At 29.9% G+C, this 19152-nt stretch overlaps 1 protein-coding gene across 3 annotated transcripts in view; it reads right to left on the bottom strand.

Moving 5' to 3' along the window:
* LOC135132294 (protein 5NUC-like) overlaps positions 1-18102 on the bottom strand; it is a 28309-nt gene extending 10207 nt beyond the window's left edge. For all 3 annotated transcript variants that reach the window (XM_064060341.1, XM_064060339.1, XM_064060340.1), the window contains exon 1: positions 17622-18102. In XM_064060341.1, the coding sequence (XP_063916411.1) occupies positions 17622-17984 (363 nt within the window). In that variant the 5' untranslated portion in view covers positions 17985-18102. The remainder of the gene's footprint in view (positions 1-17621) is intronic.
* Between the last annotated feature and the right edge of the window lie 1050 nt (positions 18103-19152).

Genomic DNA, 19152 nt, shown 5'->3' with positions numbered 1-19152 from the left:
TTATAATAAACTATCTATTTATATACAAGTGACGTATGGTTGCACGTTTTTATCTACTCAACGTATGCGTTTGTTTACGACAAGACCCAGACTGAAAATACTAAAAGGTAACAAAGAAACAATAAAAGCACTTAATTCCTGCTATTAAGATAATTTTGTTAAAAGATTAAAAAAAACCTTCGAGTTGCTGATGTTTTCGCAATAAAGAAAATGGTTGACTTGTAAAATGTATGTCTCACCTAAAAGAGTGGAAACGAAAAACAAACAGTTAAAAAGAAAAATAAAACAGCTGGACACAAACACGTCCTCTTTGTTAGAGTGTCTCTATTGTAACTTATCTGGATTAGTTGACTAAATTCAGCAATAATCCTATGATAAAAACTACAAAGGTGTATTGTTTCCTGTTTTTCATCAATTAAATAAAAAATAAAAATAATTCTTATAATACAAGTGCTCAACTCTCAGTGTTTTTTTTTGTTGTTGTTGTGGATCGACAAAATTCTCTTATCTATTTGTTCAAAAAAGGTAAATATCGGCGTTCAAGAGTGCCACGATCCGCTTGTTGTTACCTTGTGAACCCTCAAAGAATACACAAAACATCGTTATTGATAAAAAAATTGTAGATCAATAAAGTTAAAAGCACCGCATTAGCACGTGGTAAAATTGATTAATCTTGAAATCGTTGTCCAAACATAAAATATTTGTCTTGAGAAAAGTGATGTCAGCACTATTTACAATAATTCTAATATTCCACTTTTTTGTGACAAATAATTATAAAATAAAAACAAAAATTATGTTGTATCATTTGTAATGATAATGAGAAAGATAATTGCATGATGCAATATTTGTAATCTTCCGACGACAATCTAAATCGTTTGTCGTTAACATTTTGACTCTGAAATTAGTTTTGACAAATTCTCTAATTTTGTTTAAATTTTTTTATTTTAGCATTGATAAATGGGTAATCTAATGAATGTTTAAACCAATCTGTTTGATTATTCTGTACATGATGACCCAATAAAGTTTGTTCACTACAACACCGAAAACATAAAAAAAAATCTCAAAATTTTGCGCGACGCGTTTAGGAATGGGTCCATGATTTGAGCTCATTCAAACAGTTTTGTGTTATTTTTTTTTTTTTTAATTTTCGTGAAATTTATATTTTTTGGCAGTCTCAAATAATTTTAAACAGTTAACGCCTATTATGTGATCAGAATCAAAAATTGATTGCTTGTTGTTGAGAATTTCCCGTTTCTCATTTCCCGTTTCTTATTTCCCATTACTCATTTACCGTTTCTCATTTCGCGTTTCCCATTTCCCTTTTCTTATCTACTATTTCTCATTTCAAATTTCAAATTTATCATTCTCCTACTTTCCATTTCCCGTTTCTCATGTCTCATTTTTCATTTCCCACATGTTACATTTAATTTCTCACATTTCATATTTCATTTCTCACATCACTTACTTCTCATTTCTCATTTCTAACATCTCATTTCTCATTTTAAATTCCCTATTCTTCATTCTCACATTTCATTTCATAAATCTCAATTCTGATTTCGCACATCACATTTTTTTTCACATTTTATTTCTCATTTATCACATCTCATTTCTCATTTCCCATTTCTCATGTCGCAATTCACATTTCCCATTTCACACTTGGCATATCTCATTTCTCATATTTCATTTCACTTCTCACATCTCATGTTTCATTTCTCACTCTAATTTGCGATTTTCAATGTCCCATTTGCCATTTTCCATATTCCCTTTCTGATTCCCATTTCCTATTTCCCATTTCTCTTTTCTTATTTATCATTTAACATTTCTCATTCCAAATTTCTCATTTCCCATTTCCCATTCTTACATGTCAATCACATGTCACATTTAATTTCTCATATCACATTTCTCTTCTCACATCTCATATTTTATTTCTCACATCTAATTTCACATTTCTCATTTCTCATTTCCCATTTTGTGTATCTCATTCTCACATTTCATTTTTTACATCTCAATTTTCATTTCTCATATTACATTTTTTATTTTTCACAATTAATTTCTCATTTATCATATCTCATTTTTTATTACACACACTAATTTGCGATTTTCAATGTCCCATTTGCCATTTCCCATGGCCGGTTTCTCATTTCCCACTTCCCATTTCCCATTCTCACATCTCAGTTCCCATTTCTCACTTCTCATTTCCCATACTTCATTTATTATTTCTCGTTTCTCATCTTTCATTCTTCACACTCCATTTCTCATTTCTCACATCTCAGTTCTCATTTCCCAGATCTCATTTTTCATTTGCCACATCTAATTTGGCTTTTCCCATGTACCACTTTCAATTTTTCATGTCCTACTTTCCATTTCCCTTTTCTCATCTTTCATTCTTCACATGTCACATTTAATTTCTCACATCTAATTTCGCATTTTCCATTTCCCATTTCGCATATCTCATTTCTAACACTACATTTCTCATTTTAAGTTTCCTCTTCCCCATTTCTCATTCACACATTTCGTTTCTTACATCTCAATTTTTATTTCCCAGATCTTATTTTTCGTTTCCCACATCTGCTTTAGCATTTCTCATGTCCCACTTGAAATTTATCATCTCCTACTTTCCATTTCCTCTTTCCCATGTCTAATTTATCATTCCCCACATGTCACATTTAATTTCTCACATCTCATATTTCATTTCTCACATCTCTTACTTTCTCATATTTCATTTCTCACATCTCTTACTTCTCATTTCCCATTTCGCATATCTCATTTCTCATTGCTAACATCTCATTTTTCATTTTAAATTTCTCATTCTTCATTCTCACATTTCATTTCATAAATCCTAATTCTGATTTCGCACATCACATTTTTTTTTCACATTTTATTTCTCATTTATCACATCTCATTTTTCATTTCGCACACTATTTTACGATTTTCAATGTCCGATTTGCCATTTCCTATGTCCCGTTCCTCATTTCCTGTTTCCTACTCCTCATTTCTCTTTTCTTATTTATCATATCTCATTTCAAATTTCTCATTTCCCACTTCCCATTTCCCATTTCCCATTCTCACATCTCAGTTCTCATTTCTCACATCTCATTTTCCATACTTCATTTATCATTTCTCGTACCTCATCTTACTATTTTCCATTTTCCTTTTCTCATTTTGCATTTCTCAGTTGTCACTCCTCTCATGTTACATTTAATTTCTCGCATCTCATTTCTCTGATCGCATCTCATTTTTTATTTGTCACTTTTAATTACCCATTTCACATTTGCCATTCCGCAGCCCGCAATCGGCACTTTTCATTTTTCATTTCCCACATATAATTTCTCATTTCTCATTTTCGCATTTCTTATTTCCCGTTTCCCATTTCCCATTTATCATACATCTCATTTCTCACACTTCATTTCTCATTTCTCACTTTTCATTCTCACATCTCATTTTCATTTGCATATCTGAATTCTCATCTCATATCTCATTTCTCACTGCTCATTCCTTCTCACATCTCATTTCGTTTCCTATATCTCAATTTCTTATTTCTCATTCTCACACCCCACACGTTACACATCATTTCTCATAACTCGTTTCATTGTCATTTCTCACAGTTCATTTCTCATTTCACATACTTGATTTCTCACTGCTCATTTCTCACATCTCATTTTTCAATCTTCACATTTCGTTTTGATTTCTCATAAGAGTTCATTTCCCATTCTTCGTTTTTAATTTTTCCCGATTTTCTGATTTCCCATTTCCCGATTCTCGATTAACAATCCCCTGCCTATTTCTCAGTACCCATTTCTCGGTCCCCATTTTTGATTTCGTTTTATAAATCACGAGAAGTGAAATCTGAGACTTGAGGTAATTAAATGTGAGAAATGTGAAATGAGATAAGTGAAATGGGAAATGAGAAGTAGAAGATGCGCAGTAGGAATTATGAAATGAGAAATCAGAAAAGCGAAGTGGGAAAAATGACAAATGGGAAATAGGAAATATGAGTAATGTAATGTGATTCATTACATCTATGAGATGTGAGGAATGAAAAACGAGAACATGAATGTAGGAATGAGAAGATATCAGAAATAAGATGTGCAAAATGAAAAATGAGGTGTGCGAAATGAGAAATTAAATGTTCGCACATGAAATAATATTTGTAAATTTCTAGACATACACGAAAGTCTAGAATATTTTTGAAAATAAAATATAATGAATTTTTGTAATCGTCCCTCTACGCCACTGTTATTTAGTTAGGATATAAATAACGGTTAGTTGTAATTTCACGTTAGTTTACTTAATTTTGAGAATTTTTTAAGTTTCCGGTGTTGTAGGAGCTTTTTTGGCCTCGACAACTGTAAAACTGACATTTACGTATCGTAGATAGCCATGGTATTTTGATTTTTACACATTGAACTGTCATTTACCAAATTAAGTGCGGTAATAAACACAGAAATTTTCAGAGTTATAAAACCTATAAAAAAATAGACACCTCATCATTAACAAAGCTTGTGTTCACCAAAATAAGATACCGCATAAATGCATCTATTAAATGTTTTAAAATAATAGCAATTGATTTTTTTATTGAGTTTGGAGAGCGCCATCTGGTGGCATAAGCAGCAGTCATATAGAACTATCTGTCACGATTTTAATTTTATCTGACGTTTGACGCAGGGAAAGCCTCCTTACAAATTCCACACAATTTAAAAAAATTGGTCTAAAGAGTTTAGACAGTACTTCCCTCGCTGTCGGAAACTTGACGACTGCATGCCTATTGTGTTTTTTTTCTCATTACATTTTTGTAGTGGGAATTTAAAAAAAAATTGCGATGACGTCATCAACATTTTTGCAAGGACACGTATATCAGTTGGGATAGATGTAGTGTAATACTAAGAATAAAATTATTATATTCTCAAATTTTCGGGAAAATGAATTGGGTCGTTTGAATATTGATTTGTAATAATCAATAAAATAACGAAACAATTTACTCACGTATACCTACGTATCAGAGGCAACTGAAAATCGTGTATGTATAAACATTGTTAATTTAAGATGACAGGCGTAACAGCATACGTGAGAGCCAAACACAGAAACTGTAAACAAAACGACCGTCGGTTTTATTGCTTCGACTTCCGCTTATTATATAAAACATTGGGTTTTATTTTAATTCTTGACGGTGAAATTCACAATTGGTTGATTATAAACATGTCTATTTCACATTCGCGGAATCAAGTGAACGCATAAAACAAATGCAGGTCTGTAATGTTAAAGTCGATGTAAATAAGCGTGCTACCCTTATGTTTCAACCGAGTTTTTCCTTTAACAAATTTTGTGTCTACCAAATTGGGTTGGTTGGGGTGTATACTAATAATAAGTGTTGCCTTTAATTTAATCAATAAAATAAATTGACTTCATTAATTTTTTTGAACCACCTCTTAAGAAAATCTAAAAAATATGAATGGAATGATAAATCACAAGTACAAACTCATCGTATTTTTTGCATTTTAGATAGGATTTATTCAGCAAAATTTAAGGGTGACGTCATCAATTTTTTTAGGAGGGATGAACAAATACATTTTGAACAAAAGTTTACCATGCTTATAATAACTTTAAAATATTCCCAAGATTTCAAAGCATTCGGTTTTGTAATTCCTGATTAAATCGATAAAATAAATTCACGCCTTCATTAATTTTTTTGAGTCACCCTGCATATGCAAATCCAAAAATATGAATGGAATGATAAATCACAAGTACAGACTCATCATATTTTGTACATTTTAGATACGATTTATTCGGAAAACTTTTGAGCTGACGTCATCAGTTTTTTGTAGAAGATAACCAAATATATTTTGACTAAAAATTTATTATGCTCTTTATAACCTTAAAACATCTGCAAGATTTCAAAGCATTCGGTTTTGTAGTTCCTGATTAAATCAATAAAATAAATTTACGCATTCATTAATTTTTTTGAGTCACTCTGTATATGCAAATCCAAAAAATATGAATGGAGTGATAAATGACAAGTACAGGCTCATCATATTTTGTACATTTTAGATATGATTTATTCGGCAAACTTTCGAGCTGACGTCATCAAGTTTTTGGAGGGGATAAGCAAATATATTTTGACTAAACATTTATTATGCTCTTTATGACCTTAAAACATCTGCAAGATTTCAGAGCATTCGGTTTTGTAGTTCCTGATTAAATCAATAAAATATATTTACGCATTCATTAATTTTTTTGAGTCACCCTGTATATGCAAATCCAAAAAATATGAATGGAGTGATAGTTCACAAGTACAGACTCATCATATTTTGTACATTTTAGATATGATTTATTCCACAAACTTTTGAGCTGACGTCATCAAGTTTTTGGAGGGGATAAGCAAATATTTTTTGACTAAAGATTTATGATGCTCTTTATAGCCTTAAAACATCTGCAACATTTCAAAGCATTCTGGTTAGCAGATTAAAAATTAAATTTCAAAATGTTGTTTTATAATTTTGATTTTTTTTCCAAAAATCTGGACGTTTCGGGTGAAAAGTCGATTCAGAGTTGTAAACTACATGTGTAGGACTATGTTATTTTATACTATTGAAAACCCATTTACTATGTACAATTTTGAAGTGACGTCATCGCTTTAGTGGTGGGGATGATTCGACAAATTTTGGTTAGCGTTTTACCATCTACATGATATTCTTAATATAAGTACAAAATTTCACAACAATCGGTCGAGTACTTTCGGAGATTATCTGTCTAATAAAAATCCGTGACAACAGACGGACAGACGGACAGACGGACGGACAGACGGACAGACGGACAGACGGACAGACGGACAGACAGACGGAAATGGGAGACCTATTTCTTCGTCTTCTAGGGGTCATGAAAGATCGAGAAAACGTAAAAGTAGAGAGTCGGCCGACGGACTCGATTACAATACTTCCTTTGCTTACGCTCGGGAAGTAAAAATTGGTCTAAAGAGTTTAGACAGTACTTCCCTCGCTGTCGGAAACGACTGCATGCCTATTGTGTTTTTTTTCTCATTACATTTTTGTAGTGGGAATTTAAAAAAAAATTGCGATGACGTCATCAACATTTTTGCAAGGACACGTATATCAGTTGGGATAGATGTAGTGTAATACTAAGAATAAAATTATTATATTCTCAAATTTTCGGGAAAATGAAATGGGTCGTTTTGAATATTGATTTGTAATAATCAATAAAATAACGAAACAATTTACTCACGTATACGTATCAGAGGCAACTGAAAATCGTGTATGTATAAACATTCTTAATTTAAGATGACAGGCGTAACAGCATACGTGAGAGTCAAACAGAGAAACTGTAAACAAAACGACCATCGGTTTTATTGCTTCGACTTCCGCTTATTATATAAAACATTGGGTTTTATTTTAATTCTTGACGGTGAAATTCACAATTGGTTGATTATAAACATGTCTATTTCACATTCGCGGAACCAAGTGAGCGCATAAAACAAATGCAGGTCTGTAATGTTAAAGTCGATGTAAATAAGCGTGCTATCCTTATGTTTCAACCGAATTTTTCCTTTAACAAATTTTGTGTCTACCAAATTGGGTTCGTTGGGGTGTAATACTAATAATAAGTGTTGCCTTTAATTTAATCAATAAAATAAATTGACTTCATTAATTTTTTTGAACCACCTCTTAAGAAAATCTAAAAAATATGAATGGAATGATAAATCACAAGTACAAACTTTGTTTGCATTTTAGATAGGATTTATTCAGCAAAATTTAAGGGTGACGTCATCAATTTTTTTAGGAGGGATGAACAAATACATTTTGAACAAAAGTTTACCATGATTATAATAACTTTAAAATATTCCCAAGATTTCAAAGCATTCGGTTTTGTAATTCCTGATTAAATCGATAAAATAAATTCACGCATTCATTAATTTTTTTGAGTCACCCTGCATATGCAAATTCAAAAATATGAATGGAATGATAAATCACAAGTACAGACTCATCATATTTTGTACATTTTAGATACGATTTATTCGGCAAACTTTTGAGCTGACGTCATCAGTTTTTTGTAGAAGATAACCAAATATATTTTGACTAAACATTTATTATGCTCTTTATGACCTTAAAACATCTGCAAGATTTCAGAGCATTCGGATTAAATCAATAAAATATATTTACGCATTCATTAATTTTTTTGAGTCACCCTGTATATGCAAATCCAAAAAATATGAATGGAGTGATAAATTACAAGTACAGACTCATCATATTTTTACAGTTTAGATAGGATTTATTCGGCAAACTTTCGAGCTGACGTCATCAAGTTTTTGGAGGGGATAAGCAAATATATTTTGACTAAACATTTATTATGCTCTTTATAACCTTAAAACATCTGCAAGATTTCAAAGCATTCGGTTTTGTAGTTTCTGAGTAAATCAGTAAAATAAATTTACGCATTCATTAATTTTTTTGAGTCACCCTGTATATGCAAATCCAAAAAATATGAATGGAGTGATAGATCACAAGTACAGACTCATCATATTTTGTACATTTTAGATATGATTTATTCCACAAACTTTTGAGCTGACGTCATCAAGTTATTGGAGGGGATAAGCAAATATTTTTTGACTAAAGATTTATGATGCTCTTTATAGCCTTAAAACATCTGCAACATTTCAAAGCATTCTGGTTAGCAGATTAAAAATTAAATTTCAAAATGTTGTTTTATAATTTTGATTTTTTTTCCAAAAATCTGGACGTTTCGGGTGAAAAGTCGATTCAGAGTTGTAAACTACATGTGTAGGACTATGTTATTTTATACAATTGAAAACCCATTTACTATGTACAATTTTGAAGTGACATCATCGCATTAGTGGTGGGGATGATTAGACAAATTTTGGTTAGCGTTTTACCATCTACATGATATTCTTAATATAAGTACAAAACTTCACAACAATCGGTCGAGTACTTTCGGAGATTATCTGTCTAATAAAAATCCGGGACGGCAGACGGACAGACGGACAGACGGACGGACAGACGGACAGACGGACGGACAGACGGACGGACAGACGGACGGACAGACGGACAGACGGACAGACGGACAGACGGACAGACAGACGGAAATGGGAGACCTATTTCTTCGTCTTCTAGGGGTCATGAAAGATCGAGAAAACGTAAAAGTAGAGAGTCGGCCGACGGACTCGATTACAATACTTCCTTTGCTTATGCTCGGGAAGTAAAAATGTAAAAATTGACGAAAACAAGCACCACTAGGTCATCGGCCAAAAAGTTGTATACATTATTCATGCGGTAGGCATTTTCCAACGCTCAGATTTATTAAAACACTCGGCTTTGCCTCGTGTTTCAATATTAAATCTTCGCATTGTAAAATGTAACCTACCGCATTTATAATGTAAATAACTATTATCAAACAGCAAATACTGTACTCAAAAAAAAAGAGTCTCCCTTTAACTAAATCTTATTTCCTGTTCTATCCCATTATCTGTCAAAGTATTGAAAAATCTAACCATTTTAGATATGTTAAGACACATATTTTGAAAATTTATTTAAAATTCATAATCATGGATTCAGTTACACAATTACATAATGATATCTGTCACGCTCTTTTTTAATCTGACCTTAAAATTGTGGAAGATTACGCAAATTTGCATTTTGGAGATAATCAGATTTGTCTGACTCACATTCGAAAAACAAAATAATAATCGTTTAAGAACATTTATCGCAGTTTTATTACTATGTGTTAACAAAGATTAGCACTGAAGACTTATCTAAAAACTCCTTATAAAGAAAAAAATATATCAAAATGTCATAATCCGTAACCATGAGGAGAAATTTTTGGTGAAGAGGACAAAATTCGATATTTTCATAGACAAATAATTTAACCCCATATGTATTATTTATGTAGTTAATGAGCCCTCCAACAATCAAGTTCTTTTTGACAAAACGAAAATATTTTTATTTCAGCTAGGTGTTGCATTATTACTTTTTTTTTGTAAAACTGATAAGTAAGTGTGCCTTACTGCGTTGAAAAAACAAACAATTTTATGTTTATATTCCGAGGTAAGTTTCAAATCGATAATAAAAACAAAATGAAAAGAATAGATTAAACATAACCTTAAAAATAATTAGCGCTGAAAAATTAAAACCCCTGCGCTCATTTTTATACACTGTTTTATTAAACAAACGAAATTGGTGTTATGGTTATTGCCTTCGAATATTTGTAAATTTATCCATTCAAAATACTTAATTAACCATTCACTCTACCACAATACAATGCCAAGTTCAGTATTTTTATAGGGTCATTTTTTTAGACATGACACATGACATAAAAATCAATTTTGATTCGTTACCAGTTAGAACTTTCCTCGCACCTGAAACACAACCAAACAAATTCGGTGTTTTAGAAAAAAATATATCCACAATAATCACCGGCAGAGTCCATCATCAACCCCAATTTACAGGAATGCACCCCGAAAGTTATTTATGATCGACCCTTCGTCGGCTGTTCTCGTTCTCTATGCAACGGTTTTCTCACCTTTATTATGTGATTCGGCACCCTAGGACCTATGGAACCCCAAACAAAAGTTCTTTGAAGTTGTATATTCCGAACGTTATTTTAGTGTCCATTAAAATTTTATTATGTGAATGTTTATATTTTTATCCTTATCTCGTGATATTGTGTAAGTTTGGAACGCTTACTTTGTAGGCACGTGAAGTGCACGTGATACTCCATCTGTTCGGTAAACGGAGCATATACAGTGTCATTTATTTACCCAGTTATTACAGTTTTTAACTTCACAGGGAAATAAAATTTCCCCAAAAAAACGTTCTTGGAAGTTGTACTATACTCAGAACGTTATTTTGGTGTGAGACAAATACATGAAAATTTGTTTTCTCTGCCTGTTCCTCATGTGAAATATTTTGAATCTTACTGTATATTATTTTAAAAATATTTCAGTGTTTCGGTTCTATAATTTTTCGTTTGAAAATTTTCAATTTTACAATTCTTATGTTTTTCCATTTTTTAATTTTTCGGTTCCTCAATTTTACAAGTTCTTGATTCTTATTTTTCATTTTCCCGATTTTGTACCACAATTTTTGTTTTTTTATTTCCTTTATTTTCTCAATGTTTCTTTCGATTTCATATATAATTGTTTGTTTTTTAAATTCTTCAAATTTTCAATCTTCGATGTTCAATTATCCGATTTTTCGATTTCTTTAATTTTCAATGTTTCGATTTCAAGTGCCAATTTTTCACTTTTCAAATTTTTGATTTCAACTTCTTGATTTCCAGATTTTAGATTTTTCGAAGTTTTCATTTTATATATTTTCGTTTCTCCATTCATGATTTGTAATTTTCCCAATCGTAAAGTTGAATATCAGAAAAATTGAAAAAACGCAAAATGAAAAATTGAAAAACTAAAAAATCGCAAAAAACGGAAAAATCGAAAATTGAAAAAAAACTGCAAGGACTGAAAAAACCAAAAATTGAAACATTGAAAAACTAAAAACCGAAAAACTTAGAATTGAAAAAGATTAATCAAAATGAAAAATTGGAAAGATGAAAAAACGAATCGAACTGAAAAACTGGAAAACCCAAAAACTGTAAAATCGGAAAATTTTAGAATTTTCGAAACTATAAAATCAAGAAACTGTAACAGTGATAGAAAAAATGAAAAATTAAATGTCGAGAAATAAAAAAATTAAAAAACAAAAAATTAAAAATCGAATAAATGAAAAAGTGAAAAAGTGAAAAATTACAGTTACACATATATTTAAAATGAAAACTAAAAAATTGCAAATAAAAAATTGAACAAACGAAAAATTTAAAAATCGAGGAACTGAAAAACCCAAAATTGAAAAAAAAATTACAAACATCTAAAAGTTGAAAAATCGAAAAAATGAAAATCGAAAAATTGAAAAATCCAAAAACTTAAAAATTTTACATTAAAAAAAAAGAAAAATTATAAAACCTGATCATTAAAAAACCGAAAAATTATAAAAAGAAAAAATAAAAAGCCAAAACGAAATAAAAAAATTGAAAAATCTAAAAATTGAAAAATTTTAAAAACGAAAAAAAGAAAAAATAAAAACTGAAAACTCGTGAAATTGCATATCGAAGAGTTGCAAAATATAAAAACTAAAACAACCAAAAATTGGAAAATAGAAAAACTGTAAGATTTATAAATGAAAGCTCGATTATTTTTTATCGTAAAATTGGAGAAGTGAAAAATTGAAAAAGCAAAGAACTTAAAAAACCGAAACGAAACAGTACAAATCGAGAATTTTAAGAAACGAAGATTTGAGGAATCGAATAAATGAAAAAGTTTTAAAATCCAATAACTGAAAAATGAAAAAATTCTAAAATCGTAAAATTGAAAAAGTAAAAAATGATTATTATTATTAAAAACTAGAAAAACTGCAAATCAAAAATTGAAGAAACGAAAAATTGAAAAATCGAGGAACTGAAAAATCTAAAATTGAAAAAAAGAAAAAATTAAAAACAACTGAAAGTTTAAGAATTGAAAAAAATGAAAACCCAAAAAATTGCATATCAAAAAATTGAAAAATCCAAAAATTGAAAAAATAAAGAAAATGAAAGTGCCAAAACGAAACATTGAGAATGAAAAACTTGAAAAATCGAAAAATTGAAACATAAAAAATGTGAAAATGTAAAAATTAAAAATTGAAAATTCATGAAATTGCAAAATCTAAAAATTGAATCATCAAAAAATTGGAAAATAAAAAAACTAAGATTTATAAATGAAAACGTAAAACTGAAGAAACAAAAAAAATTGAAAAATTGCAAACCGTAAAACTGAAGAAATGAAAAATTGAAAAAGTAATGAAACTAAAAAACCGAAACGAACAGTGGAAATAAAAAATTATGTGAAATGAAGAATTGAAGAATCGAATAATTGAAAAATTAAAAATCGAAAAATTGAAAACTTGACTAAATGAAAAAGTTTTAAAATTCTATAATTGAAAAATGGAACAATTCTAAAATCGTAAAATTGAAAAAGTTACAAATTATTATTATTGCATATTTAAACTGAAAATTAGAAAAATTACAAATCAAAAATTGAAGAAACGAAAAATTGAAAAAATCGAAACTTGAAAAAAAATTTAAAAAGTTGAAAGTTTTGCTGAAACATCCAAAAAGTGGAAAACAGAAAACAGAAAAATTTAAAAATGAAACCTGGAAGAATTGCATTGAAAGATCTAAAAGTTGAAAAGTCAAAAAATTAAAAAACGGAGAATTCGAAATCCAAAAATTGAAAAATCCAAAAACTGAAAAAAATTATAAAATCAGAATATTGAAAAACCGAAAATTGGAAAAATAAAGAAAATAAAAAGCTGAAACGAAAAATTGAAATCCTTAAAATTGAAAAATTCAAAAGTTGGAAAACAGACAAACTGAAAAATTTTAAAATGAGAACTCGAAGAATTGCATGTCGTAAAACTGAAGAAATAAAAAAATAGAAAATTAGAAATGCAAATCGAGAAAGAAAAATTGAAAAAATAAAAAACCGAAAGGTAAAATTACAAATCGAAAATTTGAAGAAATGAAAACTGAAGAATCAAAAATCTAAAAATGGAAAAATCCAATAAAGGAAAAAGTTTAAAAACCGAGTAACGAATTCTAAAATCGTAAAATTGGAAAACTCCAAAATTCTTAAAATCATTACATTAAACTAAAAAAATTGCAAATCAAAAATTGAAGGAACAAAAAACTGAAAAAAACGAAAGACTAAAAGGTCTAAAAGTTGAAAAATCGAAGAATTGAAAAGTCGACTAAATGAAAAAGTTTTAAAATTCAATTATTGAAAAATGGAAAGATTTTAAAATCGTAAAATTGAAAAAGTTAAAAATTATTATCATTTAAAACTAGAAAAATTGCAAATCAAAAATTGAAGAAACGAAAAATTGAAAAAATCGAAAATTGAAAAAAGAACAATTAAAAAGTTAAAAGTTATTTTCAAATTGAAAATTGAAAAATCATAGAATCAAAACATTGCAAAACCGAAAAATGGAAAAATTAAAGAAAATAAAAAACCGAAACGAAATTGCACATTGAAAAATTGAAATTGAAAAATTGTGAAATTGAAACTTTTAAAATTAAAAAATCTAAAAACTGAAACCTGCAAAAATTGGAAAACAGAAAACCTGAAAAAATTTAAAATGAAAACTGGAAGAATTACATTAAAAGATCTAAAAGTTGAAAAATCGAAAAATTAAAAAACGAAAAATTCCAAATCCAAAAATTGAAGAATCCGAAAAATGAAAAAAATTATAAAATCAGAATATTGTAAAACCGAAAATTGGAAAAGTAAAGAAAATAAAAAGCTGAAAAAACCGAAAGGAAAAATTACAAATCGAAAATTTGAAGTAATGAAAAACTGAAGAATCGAAAAATCTAAAAATTGAAAAATCCAATAAAGGAAAAAGTTTAAAAAATGAAAAATTCTAAAATCGTAAAATCGGAAAACTGCAACATTCTTAAAATTATTACATTAAACTAAAAAAATTGCAAATCAAAAACTGAAGGAACAAAAAACTGAAAAAAAAACGAAAGACTACAAGATCTAAAAGTTGAAAAGTTCTAAAAATTAAAAAACGGAGAATTCCAAATCCAAAAACTGAAAAAAACAATAAAATCAGAATGTTGAAACACCGAAAATTGGAAAAATAAAGAAAATAAAAAGCTGAAACGAAAAATTGAAAGTCTAAAAATTGAAAAATTCTAAAGTTGAAAAACAGAAAAACTGAAAAATTTTAAAATGAAAACTCGAAAAATTGCAGGTCGTAAAATGAAAAAAACAAAAAAATACAAAATTGGAAAACGCAAATCGAAAAAGAAAAACCCGAAAGCAAAAATTAAAATCGAAAATTTGACGAAATGAAAAACTGAAGAATCGAAAAATGTAGAAAAGGAAAAAGTTTAAAAATTGAGTAACGAAAAAATGGAAAAATTCTAAAATCGTAAAATTGAAAAACTGCAAAATTCTTAAAATTATCACATTAAACTAGAAAAATTGCAAATCACAAATTGAAGGAACAAAAAACTGAAAAAAACGAAAGATTAAAAGATCTAAAAGTTGAAAAATCGAAAAATTGAAAACCGAAAAATTCCAAATCGAAAAACTGAATAATCCAAAAACAGAAAAAATTCACTTTGAAAAAAATATATAAAATCAGAAAATTGAAAAACCGAAAAATTGGAAAAATAAAGAAAATAAAAAACTGAAACAAAAAATTGACGAAATGAAAAATGAAAAAATCGAAAATTTAAAAATTGGGAAATCCAATAAAGGAAAAAGTTCAAAAATCGAATAATAAAAAATGGAAGCATTCTAAAATCATAAAATTGGAAAAGTGCAACATTTTTAAAATTATTATACCAAACTATGTAGAAAAATTGCAAATAAAAAATTGAAGGAAGAAAAAATATAAAAATCATTAAACTGAAAAATCAGAATACTGAAAAACCGAAACATTGGAAAAATAACGAAAATGAAAAGCTGAAACGAAAAACTGAAAGTCTAAAAATTGAAAAATTCAAAAGTTGAAAAACAGAAACACTGAAAACTTTTAAAATAAAAACTCGAAGAATTGCATGTCGTAAAATGAAAAAAAAAACAAAAAAATAGAAAGTTGGAAAACGCAAATTGAAAAAGAAAAACCCGAAAGCAAAAATTAAAATCGAAAATTTGAAGAAATGAAAAACTGAAGAATCGAAAAATCTAAAAATTGAAAAATCCAATAAAGGAAAAAGTTTAAAAATCGAGTAACGAAAAAAATGGAAAAATTCTAAAATCGTAAAATTGGAAAACTGCAAAAATTCTTAAAACTATTACATTAAGCTAGAAACATTGCAAATCAAAAATTGAAGGAACAAAAAACTGAAAAAGACGAAAGATTAAAAGATCTAAAAGTTGAGAAATCGACACATTGAAATGCGAAAAATTCCAAATCGAAAAACTGAAAAATCCAAAAACTGAATAAATTCACTTTGAAAAAAATATATAAAATCAGAATATTGGAAGCCGAAAAATTGGAAAAATAAAGAAAATAAAAAACTGAAACGAAAAATTGACGAAATGAAAAATGGAAAAATCGAAAAATTTAAAAATTGGAAAATCCAATAAAGGAAAAAGTTCAAAAATCGAATAATAAAAAATGGAAGCATTCTAAAATCATAAAATTGGAAAAGTGCAACATTTTTAAAATTATTATACCTAACTATGTAGAAAAATTGCAAATCAAAAATTGAAGGAAAAAAACATATAAAAATCATTAAACTGAAAAATCAGAATATTGAAAGACCGAAAAATTGGAAAAATGACGCAAATCACAAATTGAAAGAACAAAAAACTGAAAAAAACGAAAGATTAAAAGATCTAAAAGTTGAAAAATCGAAAAATTGAAAACCGAAAAATTCCAAATCGAAAAACTGAAAAATCCAAAAACCGAAAAAATTCACTTTGAAAAAAATATATAAAATCAGGATATTGAAAAACCGAAAAATTGGAAATAAAGAAAATAAAAAACTGAAACAAAAAATTGGCTGCAGAAAAAATGGAAACATCGAAAAATTTAAAAATTGAAAAATCCAATACAGGAAAAAGTTCAAAAATCGAACAATAAAAAATGGAAACATTCTAAAATCGTAAAATTGGAAAAGTGCAACATTTTTAAAAATATTATATCAAACTATGTACAAAAATTGCAAATCAAAAATTGAAGAAAGAAAAAATATAAAATTCATTAAACTGAAAAATCAGAATATTGAAAAACCGAAAAATTGGAAAAATAAAGAAAATAAAAAACCGAACCGAATATTGTAAATCGAAAAATGCAAAAATCGAAAAATTGCAAAGTCAAAAAAATTGGAAGATTCAAAATTTGGAAAATCGGAAAACTGAAAAATTTAGACTTGAAAATCCAAGTCAAAAAAGCTGCGAAAGTGGTATTTACGCCACTGGTTTTTCCTTTATAGAGATTATTATCAGTAAACAAAAATCGCAAAAAAAGCAATTTTTCGAAGAAACGGGATTTGTTGGGCTGCACGTCAGGAGCGAGAGAGGTTCTATGGAAGTAATCTTCGACACATTTTTTTATTAAATTCCCCTCGTATATACGGGATGTATAAATTTTTATGGCGTTGTTAATAAATAAGTGGAATAAAATACAAGCGTCTAATGATTTCCCTAATGATTTCCATATGATTGACCGTTTTTCCATAGTTGTGTCAAGGTCGTTGAAACATCTATAGTTTCCAAGCTAAATTTATTCAACGTAAGAAGAATACGGATTACCTTGATATTTAACCAAATATAGCGTTCCTAAATATTTTTTAATCCTGTGTGTGTCGTGCAACCAACTCAGAAAAAACTAGTTTAAGTACTTACAAAGTCATCTTCTAGCGTCACGTAATATTGTTGCGGTTAATCGTTTTTTTTTTTTCGAAATCTTACAAAATAACCCAAATTGTCGAACCGACAAGGTCCCCATAATAATTAATTATTATCCATTTCATCATAAAACCCCACAACCGCGTGAAAATGACTCGAACTTTCAACCCCTAATCCGCAATCAAAACTCCCTTACCGCAGCATCAGGCTTAAGAGCATTCAGAAACTCCGCACTGATCTTCCACTTGTGCACCGCAAACCAGGGGGTGCCGACGTACGTGTCCCCGGCGTTCAGGAACAGCACCGGACTGCCCCCGGTCTTCGCCGCCTCCCGGTACTTCCGGATCTCGTGCGCCGTCCTCGCGAATCCTCCGACGCACCCGTCCGCATCCTTCGCCCCTCCGGCGGGCGTTTTGTCCTTGCAGGTGCCCGAGTTCCGGGCCGTCTCCTCGAAGCGGCCGTGGATGTCGTTGTTGTGCAAGATGACGAGGCGGAAGGCGTCTTCGGCGGACGCGCCGACCACTAGGAGCACTGTCAGGAGCAGGTAAAGCGGCCGCATGTCGGCGGTTTGCGGTCGCGTGCGACCGGTCGTACCGCAGCCTTCGAGCGGACTGCTCGCTGGAACTGCGATGCCACCACGACCTGGTGCTCACAATTGAATGACTGATGGATTTTTAGATTGGCCTGCATCGTTATGCCGCAAGTTCATTACGAGCGGTGACGGCGAGAGGTGCGGATTTCGGGCTAAATATAAGTCGACCGAGAGGCGGTGTAGCTTTTGTTGTGCATTTGGTGGATTGTCAGTGTCAAATAATTTCAGAAGAAAATGTCAACACTTGTCCTACTGTGACAAAAAGTTGCAGTAAAATAATATCCGAAACTAGTAGACCGGTTGTTATCAAATTTTATACAGAGTGGCTAAAAAGAATGGAAGCAGTTGAATATCTCGGGAACGTTTAACTGGATCTTCATGAAATTTGGGCTATATGTAAAAATACTCAGGCTCTATACTTTAACAAATACCTCAAATTTTTGCAACAAAGTATTATTCCTCGACTTAGGCAAATATTCCCCAACTATGGAAACCCAAATTTACCTGCAGAATCCATCTGCGGCATTACTTTTTTCTAGAAGGTGGATAGGACGAAGGGGCGCAGTTGAGTGACCAGCTAGGTCACCCGATTTAACCCCACTTGACTTTATTCTATGGGGTTATGTAAAAAATCGAGTTTATCTTAATAGACCACAAAGCATCGAAGAACTCCAAGAAAGAATATTAAATGTGATTACTCATTTCCTCCTAATATGCTGACAAATTCATTTGTAAACTTTGTGCGACTATTTACTCTTGCCAGGAAGTAAATGGATAACATTTCGAACATTTGTTGTAAAATAATTGTTTTTTAAATGTAAATTTGATCTTTTTTCAATAATGTAATTTTTTTATTTAAATAGAAAAAAAGATTCAACAAACCGTTGTCACGATATTCATCTGCTTCCCTACTTCGTTAGGAATATCGTGTACACGTTAAACGCTAACCAAAATTGGTCTAATCGTCTCTTGATCGCGCCACCTCAAAATTGTGCATAGTAACTGTTGTTGACATTTTACAAAATAACACAGTCCTGTACTTGTGGTTTATGAATCCGCTTTGAGTTTTCACCATAAACATCCAGATTTTGGAAAAATATTCAAATTCGGCATTTTTTAACTTATGTCATAAAAA

Source organism: Zophobas morio, unplaced genomic scaffold (assembly GCF_036711695.1).
Source record: "Zophobas morio isolate AGI-343-1 ecotype UQ-CSIRO unplaced genomic scaffold, CSIRO_AGI_Zmor_V1 ptg000021l, whole genome shotgun sequence".
Taxonomy (NCBI): domain Eukaryota; kingdom Metazoa; phylum Arthropoda; class Insecta; order Coleoptera; family Tenebrionidae; genus Zophobas; species Zophobas morio.
Note: the sequence above shows the minus strand (reverse complement) of the source record. Positions and strands in the feature narration are given on the sequence as shown.